The sequence below is a fragment of the Astatotilapia calliptera genome, chromosome 5 (genome assembly GCF_964374335.1).
Source record: "Astatotilapia calliptera chromosome 5, fAstCal68.1, whole genome shotgun sequence".
NCBI classification, from domain to species: Eukaryota; Metazoa; Chordata; class Actinopteri; order Cichliformes; family Cichlidae; genus Astatotilapia; species Astatotilapia calliptera.
The window spans coordinates 2,598,276-2,616,257 of record NC_137426.1 but is presented as its reverse complement, the minus strand read 5'-3'; the positions used below and the strand labels follow the sequence as shown (position 1 = coordinate 2,616,257).

Below are 17,982 nucleotides of genomic sequence, written 5' to 3'. Positions count from 1 at the left end.
TCACCCTTATGTTTATTTTTCCCACTCACACATTAATCCACACATCTAACCAAACTCAAACCTCATCTGAACTTAACACCAACCCAAACTTTACAGCGTCTCAGTCACCCGACCAGCTCAAAACATCATTTCTTAGTTAGGAGCTACACAGGTGTTTACCTTCATCCTGTGGATATATACAGAAGCGCCCGGCTACAGAGGTTCACAGAATAAATGAGCAGTTGCTTCGTTGCCTGGTCATGAAGATTTTCTTTTTCAGGTCCCTTTTACTCACTTTGCCAAATTTAAGAGGGGATCCTCCAGCTGTGGTGACACTTTTCATCTACATTTCAAGTTTTTGAGTTTATTAAATATGACTCTGAGTGTTCAGTCTGAGCTAAGCTAACTGTGACCGAAGGGAAACCAAGACTTCCCCTAAAATTCAGGTCACTGTATATTATGGAGACTTTGTCTTTGTCCACAAACAGAGGCGTGTCTCTATAAGGCGATTGTATAAACACATCAAGACCCCGACAACCCCACACACACACACACACACACACACACACACACACACACACACACCTTCAGCCAGCACAGTTTTAATTAACCGCCGTCACCCCTCTCTGCCCTCCTCTCTCTGTTCCTTCGCTGCTCTGCTTCGTCTCAGGTGGTTGACAGCTTCATTAACCTCAGGAAACCGACCTACCAACGTGTCATCTCTCCCTCTCCTCCTCCCCTCCTTCCTTCCTTGCCTCCTTTCAAGGTCCTCTTTTCTCTACCTCCCTTCTTTCGCTGACACCTTACCCTCCAAAAATGTCTCATCATTTATCATGACTTTTTACCTCTTTGTGTTTCTTCTCTCTTCATTTTTTGCTGCTCTTTTCCTTCCTTTTCTCCTAAATCTACCGGCTATAATCACAGCAGGGTCTAAGGTCAAAGTTTACAGTATGGCCAACGCCTCCAGTCCCCCCCCCCCCACACACACACAGGCCGCATTCTTGACCTGATATTTCAGTAACAGTTCAGGTTTTTTGTGGATGTTTTGCCATCGTGGCCAAAGTGAATCAGCGCTGACAGACTCCCCGCAGCAACAAATATTTCTATCGACAAATCTGATCACACACCTCGGATTAAAGTGCATGTGGGCTGCAGATGTGTAGGATGTTTGTACATACTCAAATATGCCAGTTGGTGTTTTTATATGTGTCAGAGGGGCCAGCTATCACAATAATGTGTGCAGAGATAACACCCGTTGGCTCTGGACTGTCGCAGCTATCAGTAGGTGCTTTTACGTGTGTGTGTGCGTGTGTGTGTGTGTGTGTGTGTGTGTGTGTGTGTGTGTGTGTGTGTGTGTGTTGTGTTGCATCTGAAAAATTCCCATCCCACAGTCCCACATGAGGTCAGCGTGTTTAAGTTGGATTTTTTCCACACGAGTGTCAAAACTCCTCGTCAAAATGCGAAACAGCAGGAAGATGTTAAATCTGCTCTAAACCAACACAGGCGTCCATCCCTGAAACAATAAACCCAAACACACTTATACATATACATATTTATATACATATGACTTTGGAAATGTAACTCCAGAGGACTGGAGTTTCTCTCACTTTGCTGTCTGAATGTGAGCGTTTGGCGTTGGTTTTTCCTTCGCCTTGAGCACCGAATGGGTGAAGAGTTCTGACACAGAACACAAAATTTCACAAAGTGTTTGAAAGCTGTTTATTTATACTCTGCACAACCCTACACTGCTCCGACAGCTAACATGTAGTTTCACATTTACATCAAGGCTCTGACCGTTTGAGCCTTCAGGTCTCACAGCTCCGTGTTTGACAGACTCGGTTTGCTGCCTCGAGATGTAACATGTCAGTTTCACTGGTAACAACCTCATTTTTTAAATGCACGAGCTTTGAGTCTCCTTACAGTCTAACACACTTTCACTTGCTGTGTGAAGAAGAACTGATCAGTTACTCCTGCTGTTCTCTGTTAGATTAACAGAAGCTGGTGGTTGAATTTGTTTACTGTTGGATTCCAAGTAGCTGCAGCGAACAGCTGGTTACCAAGAGTCTGATGGTTAAACATCCTCAGCCTCTGATCACCTGGTGGAAGGCAACCTGTCTGCAAACAGTCCCAGCCCGACTCAGACTGACTGAGTTCTGAGACTCCAAAGTGAAGATAGGAACTGATGACGAGCGGTCACAATCTGGCACCGTCCTGAAGGCGAGCATTTCAGAAGGAATGAGATCACTGCACACACTGACAGTTATTCTGATTGTAACAACTGCTGTGACTGTTGCATTGTGTTTTTATCTCAGTGAGTGGAAATAAGTTTGCAGCTTTTAGCTGAAGAGTGAAGCCGGTGCAGAATTACTTTAAACCTGCATTGCTACTGATAACCAGCAGGGGGCGACTCCTCTGGCTGCGTTCTGTTTGGTGATGGCTTCATGAGCTCAATAGTTTCAAGTCATATTGAATTAAACATTTAGTTCTTTTCGTAAATGAACTCAAAACAGAGAGGATGTTGAATTTTGTCCTGAATGATTCGTTTTTTGTTTTGCACATTTAACAACTTGCTGAAACGTTCTCAGACTGCACCAACCCCACCTAAAGACTGTTTCCATGACTACAGCTAAAAAGCGGCCACAACTGTGCATTTCTCTCCAACTCCAATGTCGTCATCACAAGAAGATGCCGTGGTGGAGTTAGACTTGAGTTTATGTTCTGGGTTTTAAGTTTGTTTGTGATTTGCTGTTTAGCTCCAGGCTGTGCTCACACTCGGCACAGCTGTCTCGCTCTGCACCCGGGCACCTTCATCCACCTCTGGCATGTATTCACACTCCACAACACCAACCGTTTGTCTGAACTTCTGAAACCTCCTCTCTTTCACAGGCTCTGTCTCTCCGTCTCCCTCCAACAGCCTTTTGAAAAGCACTCTTCGAGGACAGAGAGGTTCATGATTTCATAGGTTTTGTTAAGATCACCTCTACAAGTGAGCAAGTGTTACACTTAATGCCATTACGAGTGGATCGCAGAGCAACTGTCGCGTGATCACATAATGTCATCACATAGTTTTGGTTGCCAAGTCCTGCACAAGTTCCCTCATCACCAGTGAAAGGTAAAACGTTAACGTCGATGCATTTAAAAACACTCCAAAGCTGTGTTTTAAAATTCAGACAGCTTAACATAGACTAATCTTAATGTATGTCTCACAGTCATGAGCGAAATGTCCGCAGTATAAACACCCTGTGAGCCGGGCGTCAGACATATTTACACCACAGTGTTCTTCACAGCTGAGCAGGTCCAAACTTTCATAACTCAACAAGTCCGGCATTAAACCCAGATCACTGTTACGCTCCGTCTTGAGTATAAAGCTGGTAACTGTGGGAAAAATAAACTCCTCATTATTCTGAGATTTGGTTTATCATTTTTAACTAATGCAAGGTTATTTCATTTTACACAAATGACAGCAAAGAATCTCTCTTTTAGATGGAAACCATAAAAATATATAAAGTCTCTACAGACAGGAATCCTCACATGTTGTGTAAACGCACGCCTGTGTGTAATCGTGTGATCACGTCCACGTTTACGATCGCCGCGTGATGTGTCGACAGGCTGAGAAGAGTCCGAGTCCGTCCTGTACACGTGAGAGCAAACCCTGCCTGCATGTGTCGATGCATGCGTGTGCGTGAGCGTTCATGTGTGTGAGACCAGAGGTGCAGCTGACGAATGTTTGGCTGCGTGTGTTTTCCAGAGGCCCGAAGACGATCCCAGATTAGAGCACAGACGGGAAACAACAGGATCCAGGTTAGAGGTAGAAGCTTTCACGCACGCCGTGGCCCCGCAACGTTTGTCGGTTTACTTTTAAGCCAATCAGGCATGCACACATCCTGCAGACACACACACTCACGGGGGTAAAGTGCATGCGTCACAGCTGACCCAGCGTCTGACCTGAGCAGGAATCCACAGAGAGCAGCCCTCATCCTGCAGCGAAGACCAGTGTGTGTGTGTCTGTGTGTGTGTTGGACTGTATAAGTGATGGAATAAACTACTTGTCTGTGAACACATCAGAGGAACACTTCAGCCCACTCTGGTACGCACACTGGAGCAGAGATCGAACCACCAACCTCGTGATTCATAGATGCACCCAACCTCACCACCACGTAGCTGCTCATGTAGTGGACAACAAATTTCCCACGCGTGGGACTAATAAAGGTTATCTTATCTTATTTGGAAACACTGAGTATGGCAGCAACGATCCTCTATATTTCACTTGTGATAATTGGGTTGTGCCCAACACGACAACATCAAAGTGTTTATTTACCCAACTGTTTGTTCAAAGTTCAAATGATTTAACATAACTTTTCACATTTTGGTGGTTAAAGTGTCATACTCACTGAGCATCAAACATCATTCGAGAGCAACTTGTATACACATGAAATCTGTGGAGATTTCTGTAACAGCAGAGTCGATAATAATAAAGAAATGTTTTTTATCTTAGTTTGGTACAAAGTCATGAAATATTTAACCCGTTTATTTGTCCAAATTTGACTTATGATTAAGTTTTTGTATCCTGGGAAACACTTAAATTAAAGTGAGGTAGATAACAGCCAAGGTTGATTTAAAGATGGCTGGCAAGTGGAAGACACCCACTGAAGCTAGAGACGTGGATTATAGACTCACCGGGGAAATGTTCATTGAGGTCACTGATCAAATTCTTTTGAAAGCTCCTGTCAGGAAGAACACAGGTTTAAGGCTCTGCTTCACTTTTCACACTTAAGGACAGACACATGCTGGCTGCCAAGGTTGACCTCAAGTACTTGAGTTTGTCTGTGTTACTCCAGGATCAAAGTGTGTGGGAAAATGAAATGAAGAAAGGAAAGCTGAAGAGTTCACACAATAAATACTGACTGACGTGAACAAAAACAGTGAATAAAAAGAGCAACTATAAAGTTTAGAGCTCAGTGTGTGTGTGTGTGTGTGTGTGTGTGTGTGTGTGTGTGTGTGTGTGTGTGTGTGTGTGTGTGTGTCCTGTCTGAGTATCTACCTTATAAAATATTAACAGCGTGTCTGCTGTTCATCCTGCAGCTACAAACACAGCACGAGGACCTCGGCGTGCTTCATTAAATGGAGTTCACTGCCTCCTTTTACTGCTGTGAAACCACTGAGCTGCTACTGTTTCCAACGCCACACACAGACACATGTAATCCCATTACACAGCAGCAGCGTGATACTGCGAGACGTCCTCCGAGATCGGACTGTTTGGGTAAAAACGTTGAAATGGACGTCAGCTGACGGGACAGAAGCTTCTTAGACGGCAACAGAAGCATCACAGAAAGCCACGTCTGTACTCGCAGGTGATGCCACATGTGTGGTGAAAGTGTGTGTGTGTGTGTGTGTGTGTGTGTGTGTGTGTGTGTGTGTGTGTGTGTGTGTGTGTGTGTGTGTGTGTGTGTGTGTGTGTGTGTAACATGTCTGGAATGTTCCATTTGACGCGTTAGCTGCATAATGCAGAAAGCAGCTCAGTTGGTTTATTTGAATCAGCTGTGTTGGATCAAGGACATCTAAAACCTCCAGGACACCGGCCCCCGAGGCCTGGAGCTCCCCCACCCCTGCTGTACATGATGAGGCCTGGAGCTCCCCCACCCCTGCTGTACATGATGAGGCCTGGAGCTCCCCCACCCCTGCTGTACATGATACGTGTCACATAGTCATAGGTGAGCTAAACGTCTCTCCATCACCTGAGTCACAGGACCAATAACAGATAGATTTGATGCACCAGTGGTTTTGCTGAAGTTTCTTGGATGTTCTATTAACCACATAGCAAGCTGTATTGTCGGAGAGATATAAGTGCAAATGGTATAAAGCAGCGGTCCCCAACCCCCGGGGCTCGGACCGGTACCGGTCCGTGAGTCGTTTGGTACCGGGCCGCGAGAGTTGAGGCTCAGGTGTGAAATGTATGGTTTTCAGGGTTTTTATCGGTTTTCAGCGTTATTTTGTTATCGTTTTTATCGTTTACTCGGTTTTCCTGGGTCTTTTCACGTGTGTTATGAATAAATCTTCTTTTTTTGCTACCGGTACTAGTTTTATTTTGTTGTATTTATCCGCAACACGTTAAAGGCCGGTCGGTGAAAATATTGTCGGGCATAAACCGGTCCGTGGCCCAAAAAAGGTTGGAGACCGCTGATATAAAGAGCTCCAGTAAGCTGAGGTGAAGCCTCACCTCCCCGCTGAAAGCTGATAGCCACCTGTGTCTCCACCCACCTGTCAGTCAGAGACCACACCCTAACAATTCTAAGTTATACTTAAAACAGACTATAAACATGTTCATTTCTGCTCTACAGTCTTCAACCCCGAGACGTTCGGTACCAGATTTGAGGCTGGGGTGTGAAATTGATGGTTTTCAGGGTTGTTATTGCTATTTTTTTTTATCGTTTTTATCGTTAACTCTGTTTCCTTGAGTCTTTTCCTGTGTATTATGAATACATCTTCTTTTGGTACCAGTACTGGTTTTATTTTCTTATATTTATCCACAACCCCTTAAAGGCAGGTCCATGAAAATCTTGTCGGACATAAACCAGTCCGTGGTGCAAAAAAGGCTGGGGACCGCTGGTCTATGGGGACTGGCTCACTGGTGGAGCCTCAAGTGGACACTAGAGGAACTGCAGCTTCAACACTTTAGTGCTAGCTTCATGTTTTAGGCCCAGAGGTCACTGTTTGTATAGAAATCATAAATTGATGACATAAATAATTTTGATTAATTAACTATTATTAATTATTAATAAACATGCCTTAACAGGAAATTAGTTCTTTATTTATCATTTATTACCAGAAAATTTCAGCCAAAATAACTTCAGTTCAATAGGTTAAATTGTATTCATATAGCACCAAATCACAACAACAGTGCTGTACAGTAAGACCCGACAATAATACAGAATAAGTGTCTCCATGTAAGAGCTGCAGTTTCCACTGAGGTATTATGTGCTTCTGTTTTTATCTTTAATCCATCAAAATAACTTTCAGGTCTTTCCTTTTCCCTCCCTTTGTCTCGCTGACATTCACTGAGTGTATTCAAATGTCTCTGACTTCGATAGTCCCGTCAGGTCCTCGGTGATTATTCCGAAACCCTCCCCTCTCACTTCAGCACAATCACTCGATTGTTACAAACAGCACAGTCACTGCTTCACTAATTCCAGTCTTCCATGTCTTCACTCATTCATTCAGCAGACAAACACTCGCTAACTGCAGCACAATGAGACCAGCCGCCCTGAACTAATTACCGCTGGATAGGAAGCAGTTGTTGGCTTTACTGGTGTTGCTGGTTGCCAAGGAGGAAGCAAGCATTCAGGGGGAGAAAAGTGTGTTAGTGTGATTGGAGCTGGATAGATGACTTCACTGGTGATTTAAGTGTTGTGCTCCTGCAGTGGAGCGCATTTTTATTTTCAATTTACGTGTCAAATTATCTCTTTAAGATGAATCTTTGTCACATAAACCGCTGCTTTTCCTGCACTCAGAACATCAGAACAAAAATGTGCACAGTCAAAAAGGCTTTGTAATATTTTGTATCCGGTCGTTAAGTCTGACGTCACTAGCCGTGTCTGGGCCTGAACTCCAGGTCCATATATATATATATAAACGATCACTATGGCATTACTGAGAGTTGAAAAACTGTCTAAAGTCTTTCATCTTTAATAAAATGATCAGCGTTCTGCTCTACCAGGTGTAACAATTGAGTTTAACATCCAGGCATCCATGAAAACGGAATTTATGACATTTAACGGAGTTAGAAATTAGCAGGGAGTTAGCTCGCTAGCTTCTATCTAAATACAATATAGCATGTCCTGACTGCGGGGTTTTGGAAACAAATTAAAACGTACAGCTCTGTTATCACTTCCAACATAAATGAAGACAAAGTTAAACAGCAGTGACGTTTGTAGGGTTACTGAAGTTGGGCTAGCTGGTATATGATGATGTGCTACGTGACCGCTAGCGACACAGCCATGTTAGCATAATATAAACAAGCTAACTCTTTTTTCCACTCGATAAAAGTTAACGTGAGTGTTCTCGGTGGTCAGGAACAAATGTAATCGCATGGCAGGATGCTGTAAAAGGACCAAACTTCAGCCAGAAGAACAACTGAGATAAGATAAGATAAGATAAGATAAGATAAGATAAGATAAAATTTTATTAATCCCTCGGGTGGGTTCCTCTGGGAAATTCAGTAATCCATCCACAATACGAGGTTAGTCATTCATATACTGCTGCATGGGCTGGGCTGTAGTTACATCCTAAGGTTTTAAAAACTGAGCTTAAATAAATGATTAGCGGTAATAAAAGCCGAGGGAGGTCAACAGGGATCACTGACTGTTTTAGGAGCTTTTTGAGATCAAATAGAAGAAAATACAAAACATTAAACATGTTAACAACACAAAAGCCATATTAAACACAGACTACTTTAGGCCCGGAAGTAGGATTCGTCACGTCATCACTTAACGACCGGATAGCAGACTGGATTTGAAATAGCACAGTGAGGAAAGTGGACATGGACTTTTTTTTAGGAAGTGAAGCTGCAGTCCAGGCCTGGCAAAGCATGCCGAGACACCACGAGTCATCTGATGACGGCCCCAACCAGACTTAAAAACAACCGCACTTTGTTTTAGGATCTGTACTTTGTTTACATTTTTTGGGTCTTTCTTGGTTGTGAAAACTGACCGTAATCTCAAAGGAATCACAAACTCGTGCTAACAAAAGCTCACATTGGTCAGACAGCCAAACAACTCAAAACAAACCACAAACTGCACATTCATCACCTTTTGGAGCTCCGTTCACCGTCACAGCGACGCTCAGCGTTAAAATGGAAAATGTATCCCTGCAGCCCACCTGCTACAGCACACACCGAGCTGTAACCTCACTACCTGAGGGGCCCACGGGGAAACAATCGGAATAACGTAAAATACAATAAAAAAACATGAAATAAAACAAAGTATCTGTAAACAATCTGAATAGAAAACAACACAGAAAATATCAGACGTGACGCTAAAGTGAGTCAGAGAGCATCATCAGTGCAGGGCTGGCATAGCAAAATGTTCTGTGGTGAGGGGCAGCCAATCAGGAAAAGGTGGGAGGAGCTAAAGCTGCTCATTTCAGGTAATGAAACAAAGTGTATGATACAGAAGGATTATTCTGAGCTGTCAATCACGCCCAACAGGTTGTTGGTTCATCTGACATCCAAAAACTGGAAGCGTCCATTTGGTGTCACATATGATGAAAACAAAGAAAAAGATCATCACAGATCCGCAAAATATTCAAAACCAATGGAGTATTTGTTTGGTGTTTCATAATTCTGCCGAGGAAAAGTAAAAGCTCGCTATCTGGGAAACGAAATCTTTAAACCAGCCTATAATCCAACAATAATCCAGGGCCCGGTTTAAAGACAGGATAACGGGAGAGGAGATAAAACGACCTGTGTCCGATGGAGGATTATCACAGTTTAATGTCTACAACAGTGAAGCTGAGGATTAACCTCCAGCTTTAAGAAAAAAAGTCAAAATCTGCATCTTCTAAACGCTGCAGTACGAAGTCTGAATGTGGGTGATGACAGCGACCTGCAGGTGCTGACTCCAATCAGGAGTGTTTTACGGCCACCGTTAGCTCATAACAGAGTCTCCCACTTTAATTCTGCTCACTGCACTCATAAAATATTTTACTGAAGACAAAAAGCATTTGTTATCGACATTAATCAGGGCGTCGCAGATCAGTGTCCTTTAAAACTCTGGGAAAGTAAAGGAAAATGTGACTTTGCTGTACGTGGGGGACATTTTTACAGCGACACAAGTCCCCGGATCACTTTGTGTATTATAGACATTACTTCACTGACAGAGTTATAAAGTTCTCTCCAGACTGCAATAAGCCCCCAGAGATTATGACTTTACTGCTGAAAAGCGTTAGCCGGATACAGACAGACCGTTCTACCATCACACATCACAAAAGCCAGGAAATAATCCAACATCCACTTTCACCAGCACCTTAATCAAGTCTCGACTGTACAAGTGGGGACGTTAACTGATAGGCAGCGACCCAACAACGATACGAAACAGTCACAGTTTTCTCATGTGAAAATAGTAAAAGACAAAAAGGAAGATGACAGATGGAAAAGTTCCTCCTCTGAGGTTAAACTCAATTATGAAGATATTGTTTCTTAGCTCTGCTACTGGCCACCAAAGAAAGCCTGAAACAATCTATTCGATGGCCAACTGTGATCCTAAAAAGCCTTCTGACTCTCAGTCTTCATGTGTTTACTGAAAAGCTCTGTGGAAAGCTACAACCAGTGACAGTCGTGATTAATGGTGCTGCTTAAATCGTCCGCAAAACTGGCAAATTAGGCCTAAAGTGTTTGTATGAGTTAGAGACCAAAGGAGTCACATAAACTGTGGACATGAAAATGTAAATGTCTGTCATTGGTGTGTTTGTGGTGCAGATGTGAGGTCCTAATATCCAAACATCACAGCTAGCACTTGATTTTCTTTGGTTTCACTCATTCTGTTTATTAAACAGCTGGAAAGTTGGGTTTTACCCACGAAACACCCACAGCTTTCAGACTGGTCTAATCCTCACTGACTGGTCTGTCGCTCTATTTCTTTTTACTGGTACCCAAAGGATGGATTACCAACTGGGCAAAGTGGGAAACTGCTGAGGGGCCCGAGAACCTAAGAGCCAATCTTTTTACCTATTTGTGACACTTTTAAAATAATTACGTCTACTTGTTCAGTGAAAAGTCCTCAAACACTCAAACACTGGAGGTTTCAAAAGTGCAGCACTTGTTCTCAGCACTTGTTCTCAGCACGTTTCGACGTGATTCTTACCTGAGTGGGAGAGCTGCAGCCGCGGTCCTGTTTGGCTCCAGGTTTTGGCTTCGGGGGCGGCGCTCGATGCTGCAGGCTGCCACAGCAGAGGGACGAGAAACACCATCATGAAAATCGCGTGCACAGACGCCGCTTCTCGGGTCCTGACTGCACCTGCTGCCTGCAGGGCTGCAGCAAAAATCAGCATCATCGTGAAGAAGGACCGTCTGACCGGTTACATCACACTCAGGACGGCAGCTGATAGGAGGACAAATGAGAAACAGGACAGAGATGACACGTCATGTTAGATATGCTTTTGAAGCTCAAGAAGCTTAAAATGCTCATAATCCAAGAGCACCTCAGACGAATCCAGTCTGGCTCCACCTTCACAGAAACATTTACATGTAACCTGCTGTGTTCGGCTTTGTCGTGAGATCACGCTGCACGCACAGCATCGGTGTTTAACCTACAGGCTGGTGGTATCAGGAGCAGAACGAGGACCACCGTCACCGTGCAGGACTGTGGAGTTTGTCTGCAAACTGGAGAGGCTGCTAATCATTATGAAGATGAAGTACTCGGTAATTAAAACGTATGCAGAGGAGAGCACGTTATGTGCAGCACTAGAAGCCAGTCTATTTAAACACCAGATGAAAGCAGCTTCACTGTTGAGTTATTCCAGTCGAGCTCAGTTTAATTATTCGATTTACGGTAGTTTGGAGCTTCTGCAGGATGACTGAGGAGGACGGGGGGGGGGGCGATGCGCAGCTCAGACTTTGCACCAGCTGGTGTGTGACCTCTTTAGAGGACTTCTGAGCTACTTGCAGCTAATGATGTGGGCTAAACAAACACCAGAGTTTTCTCTGTGATGATGTCATCTGACTATTCAGGGCTCTGCAGCACACGATGTGGTCGCTGCATTAATGTCCTTTAATAAGCGTACCCACAGCGTTGGCAGTGTTTTGCACAGAGAGCACCAACACTCAGCAGCCTGGTGGGCAGTAATGCATGCAGTTATCCTGCAGCAGGACTTATCTGTACATTAATGAGTCTTTCTTTGAGCAGTTTGCATGTTCTTCCTGTGCTTGCTCAGGTTTTCTCTGGGTGGCTTGAAAGACGATGGAAGATAGCGCTGTGGGAACGTGGTTTGTAAAGCGCTCTGAGTGGTCAGAAGGAACAGGAAAACACTGTTTAAACAGTTCATTCCCATTTAAAATCAAAATACATCACATTACTCACAGCGGGCTGTACTAAATCAGTCATGCCTCATTTTATAGCAAATCATCCAAAACCTCTGAATATTTCACCTGATGATGCAAACTCGCTCTAAAGCCACTGAAGTGTCACAAAGCGGTTCATGAAAAGAAGAGTTGTGTCAGTTTATGAGAAGAAGCTGTGCAATCAGATCTCATTAAATTAAGTCAACAGTGAAGGATAAAGATAAACGATTACTGGAATATGTTTACATTCATATCGGAGGAGCCCAGAATCCATCCAGAGGGGCTTACTGGCATCTTAATCTAAGAAAACACTGGATGTTCCCTTGGCAAACGGCACTAGCTGCATATCTCATTTAGAAAACATTCCTAAACGTGAACAGCGCTCATACACTCCAAAAACAGAGACAGACAGAGAGAGAGCCAAAGGCAGACCATAAATAACGTGTCAGGTTCTTCTTGGCCTGCTGAGTGAAGACGGATGCTGAAAGACAACGTAAACACTTCCAGCGTGTTTGCAGACAGACTCAAAAGCTCGGCCGACGTCGTGACTGTTACGAGTCGGAGCGTGAGGTCGTCGTTCGCGTCACGTGTGTCGAACAAGAAGCAAAGAAACAGTTTGTTTACCTACTTCAGTTTGGTTATTTGGGACTCAGTCACCTGAAATAAAGACATCAAAGCGGCTCCATCTGATATTCACAGATAATTAAATTCAAATTAAATACATTTTTGCAGAAACAGCCAAACTGTCCAGATCGAAAATCGAATCGCGTTTCCAAAACAAACAACCCAGTCTTCTTTTTTTATTTCCCATATTCCCAAACTTCCTCTGCACTTTGGATTCATCTTTAGCAAATCACAAACACCTGGATAGCTCTCCAGCACGCAGGAAGTACAGCGAGGCGGCGGCTCGGTTAATGTGGGAACGTAGCTCACGAGGGAACCGGGTCCATTTATCACTTTGTGCCGTTCATAAATTATGGTGACGGCCGGTTTCAAGACTTTAGTTTGAGGGATGAACAGAGACGTACCTGCTGAGAGAGGGAAGGCAGGTACCTGCAGCTTGTTAGTAACTCTGCTCAATCTGATTGTCCTCCGCAAAATATAAGATGCAGCGATGGACAGACGACGGGACAGAGGAGTGAAATCAATCCATAATATATAAATTGTGTCTTCCGTAGTTTTACATATGTTGGTTTCGTTATTTTGAGTCTTTCTAGTCACTGTGAGCCTGTTTGTGGTCGTTCTCTCCGCCTGTAGTCTGAGTGTGTCTGGAGATGTTTTCAGGCATCCTGTGGTCCTTTAAAGGCCCTTCATTGTTGTTTTGCATTCCTCTGTGGTTTTTTCCTTTGTTTCTTTGTGGTCATCTTCGTTTTCTCTCTCTGTGGCCTTTTTTCACGTCTCATTTCAGTTACATTTCCTTTTTTGTACAGTTCCTTTGTGTCTGCTTGGACCTGCAACAATAAAACTCGATGTTAACAGCTGTCCAGTCCAATAGAATCTCCCGATTTCATCGAGCTTATTGAAGCATGTCTAGTAACAAATTAACGAGAACAACAGCAGTCCTAACTTAATTTCATTCCTTCCACTTTATCCAGAGCCTAACCTAAACTATTCCAGCCCGTAAAGCACAGGACCCGCCCATGTTATCAAACCATAATTTGTCATAATCTATCAGAGCGGATGGCTGGATAACATCAGCTGGTTTTAAAGAGCTCAACAGGTTGGACAGACGCCTGCTGACAGAAGAAAGACAGCTGAAGGTTTTTCCCTCGGCCGTGTTTTAATTCGGCCTCAGCACGACTTGGCAGCAGCGCTCTGAGCACGTGAGAACTAAAACGTTCAAGAGCTCACTGGTATCATCAGAGGAGGAGCTTTTCCATACTGGATGCACTCTGGGATGCACTAACAAGCTTTTCTAACCTGAGGAATTTCTGCTTGGCTTCTCAGTTCTGCCACACTGAAAAATAAAAGGCTTCCCTTACAGATGCAATCGAGGGAAACTGATGCCTTAATTAGACGATGTTTTGAAGGTTTAATGCAACTACACGCATCAAAGCAGCTGAGAATGACTCTCGACTTAATGACAGCCTTTAATATCCTGCAACTCTAATCCACCTAATGGTAGACTTGCAAAAAAACCTTTTCAAATGAAAAGCATTCCTGTGTAATTCCTGGTGATGACGGATTATTGGCTGTAATGGCTCCTTTTATTGTTTGAAACTTTGACAGTAATGACAGTCAAACACCGGAGAACAAACACAGCTCATTTAAAAGTTTCTTTAGATGAAGGAAATCTCCTCTCAGAGCCGAATCCTCACACAGTGAGGCAGAAAACGGTGCAAACATCCTACTGATGAGAGCTCACTTAAAAATGTGCCTGTGTGGGAAATTTCAAGTAAACAACAGTAAAGCTGTCACCCCAGGGTTAAAAATCCAGGGAACAGACAGAGAGAGCGGTTTTCTGCATCGGTTATTATACATGTAAAATATAAGCACACACAGATGCGATGGAGTGAAACTCGGGGAAGCGGCCTCTTCAGATCTGTCAACGTGGAGACAGACGAGGACAAAGCGTCTCTTCCTCTCTGCTCGTCTGACATGCAAACATGTGACTGAGCGCCTCGAGAAACTGTACTGCAGCAGAGACAAAGAAACGTGAAGCATCAAGTGCAGAGATCTCACGTGAAGACGCTCGTCCGTCCGTGTGTTTGTACCCAAGGAGACCTGGGTGTTGTCGAGACTCTAAATAAATCCCTGAAGGAAACTCAGCATTTGTTTCTACTGTCTGTCTGTCGGTGTGATTCAGTCCCGCAGACTGAACACACGCACAAACAAACACACTACGCAGTCTCTTTCACAGCCAAACAATGTGGCAAAGCCAGCGAGATAAGAGGGCCAAGTTTTGAAGGCGGCTCTAAAAATAAAACAGATGTTTATGGCATTTTTCTGAGGGGTGGGGGTCAGATTCAGTTCAACTGCAGGTCAAAGACAACTGTTAGTTTGAGTTAAACCTTTAGCACTGTGGCTGTACTAGCATCACCTGACCACCCAGAGCATTTAGAGTAGTATGCAACTAATAAATCAGTACAGTTGTATGAATGGAAAAACCCACTAAAAGAAACAGGGATCAAGTCAAAGACTATATATAAAATATGGACATAGCCAGCATGGCTGGGCTACACTTATTTTAACTTTATCAGCTATTATAAATTAGCTTGGTTAGCAAAGTGAATTCATAACCTATGAACACAGAAGTTTGTTTCTCTGCTTTAAAATTGGACATTAACACAGGAGTCTATGAGTCACTATTGGAACCTTAAGTAAACATTAGAGGACCTGCAGCGTTTGGCACACCAGCGTGGGCTCTTTTCCATCCCCGGAGGTTGTTCTCTTGGACCGATTACACAAAAACACACGGTCTAAGAACTGTGTCCCAGTATCACGCATCGGAGCCATAAAGCAGCCATAGAGTAGAAGTGGGCGATATTGTTGTGGAGAACCGTTCCCATGGTTATCAGCTGGATCCATCTTTATTTTCTGTTCCTGCTGCATGGTGGGGGTTGCTGCCAAACAATGAGTAAACACAACAAGCTGTGTCACATCCCGGTTTGCAGCCTCATCAGGAATCACTGCAGGTTTTAATGCACAAGCACCCTGCGATGCTTTTTTGTGTTGAGCTGATGGAGGTCAGGACGATGCAGAGAAGAAAAGCTGAGTGATATCAAAGAGTCAGACTGTGTATCAGTAACCTTGTAACCCACATCCTCAAACCCGGAGCTCCTGAAATAGGCTGTTTTTGCTCACAGATATCCACTCTTTGTGCACAGCTTCCTATGTTAGTTGAAGGAGAGGTTTGTTTGAATGATGAGAGGATAAAAATGTCTAAAACGGGCTTCCCGTTGGTTCCCAACACATCGCGCTTCAAAGGAAAAGAAACATTTTTGTGTTCTTGTTGATTCGGTTCATTCGTCTGCAGGCCTTCCTGCAGCCCAGGCAGAGAAATCCTGCAGGCACCACTGCGATGATTTCACTGCCACCTCACAGAAAACCCTTCCAAGACTCTGGATTTTCAAAGAAGTTAAGTATTTGGTTCTTTTTTCAAGTGAATTAGGCAACGCCGCAGGAGGAGACGGGAGGCTCGGCCGCTCCTGGTGCGATGGCACCGTCCACACTTTGGACCTGCTTATAAAATCAGAGCCTCTGAATGCTTCACATGCTTTCTGTGACCTTCATCTCCCCGCAGAGTAGAAGCAAGCGTGTCTCGCTCCTGGTCGGGGGATTAAGTCGTTTTATTATGTTTACAGGAGGTGAGGTGAAAACGTGGCTGGCCACTTGAGGGAAGCTGAAAAATCTCATTTTAACTGCTGGGATGATTTATCAGCAGAGAGGTGGAGGACTCCCGCTGTTCTTCTTCTACTCTTTCTGGTTTCGTTTAATTCATACCTTCACGTTTGAGTTTTTCTGCATCATCCTCCTCTTCACTGCTCTACTTTTCCCTCCTTTAACCCTCTTTATTGAAACTCCCTCTCTCTGCTGTTAGCACCTGATCGCTTTTCTCTTACTCCCTCCGTCCTCCTCCGAGTCTTCTCCCTTACTTTAATATTTCTTGTTGTAAGTCAACCAGCGAAGGTGACAGCTTTACAACATCTCTCTGCCAACCCTCTAATCCTCATCATGATTTAATAACTCCTCTTCTTCCATCTGAACCTCCCCGCTAATCCCTCCACTCATACTTCAACACTGAGAAGTGCAATATCTTTGTTTCTTAAATCCACGTCTGTCTCCCTTTCATGTAACGCTGACTTATTTCCAACAAATCCCTAATCTAATAATCTTTATCCTTCACCCATGTTTTATGCAGCTCCACAACCTGACCACACTCTTCTTCTTCTTCTGCAGTAGAAGAAGAAGAAGAAGAAGTCTTTGGTTCAAAAACAGGCTCAGGAAAGCAAAATGTACTTAAAGAATGAAAAGTGTTTCCTGTGTACTAAACTTCCCACTATACAAAGATAAAGCAAAATATGACAGAAGGAGCCTTTGTCACCTCGTTCTAATCACCTCATTTGCAACTTTAAACTCCCAAAATAAAAAATATAAGATCATATTTAAACAAGAAGGGTGGAGCGCTCAATTAGCCCTTAGTCACATAAGCCTAGAGAGAAGATGGCAACGCCCGTGATGTCACTGGTTACCAACCAGTGACTGGTGGTATCCAGACGATCTCTGATTGGTGTCTGTGTCCGTGTGACTCGCTTGGATAAACTGATGCAAATAAGCTCAGTTAGTGAGCTGCACCCATCGAATGAATAGTTGCATCTCAGAGAAATTGATGCCTGCTAATTAGTGATACTGTGAATAACAGGAGTGCAGCTTGTTGACATTTCAACCTTTGCTTCATTTCTCGCCCCTGAAGTCGGACACCTAAACACATTTATCGTCGTCTTCACTTCTGGGTTTTGGTCAAAATAATTTGCTGATTAAATCAAAAATGAAAACGTTGTCACAGATACACTACAGAGCTTCAGCTGCGTTTTATGAGCTCGTGTGTTTCGGTGGGTGTTGGGGAGTTCACATCAGTCCTCAGTGAGCAGGTGCACAGCCCCGGGGCCCCCGATCCAGCAGGCACCCACTGGTACCTGACAGTACAGCTGAAACACACGCCCAACGTCTATTTATCTCTCTTAGCGAGCAGAACATAACAACATTCTTGGTTTACTGACGGCGGGTTTGAGGTCACACAGACGGGCAGGGTGCTGACAGTACGAATGAGCAGCTTATGCAAGAGTCAAATACACGAGCACGTGTGGAATGTGTGAAAACCCTTTAAACGACAACACCTTCAAGATCGAGTTCATCACAAGCATGACAGAAACCCTCCATCCATCCGTCCATCCATCCGTCCATCCGTCCGTCCATCCGTCCTCTTAATTCTATTCCTATAGAATCTATAG

General features: G+C 43.9%; 1 protein-coding gene across 2 annotated transcripts in view; it reads right to left on the bottom strand.

Annotated features, from left to right (window-relative positions):
* LOC113021792 (semaphorin-3D) overlaps positions 1-17,982 on the bottom strand; it is a 102,403-nt gene that overhangs the window by 46,918 nt on the left and 37,503 nt on the right. For both annotated transcript variants that reach the window (XM_026166529.2, XM_026166532.2), the window contains exon 2: positions 10,836-11,072. In XM_026166529.2, the coding sequence (XP_026022314.2) occupies positions 10,836-11,025 (190 nt within the window). In that variant the 5' untranslated portion in view covers positions 11,026-11,072. The remainder of the gene's footprint in view (positions 1-10,835; positions 11,073-17,982) is intronic.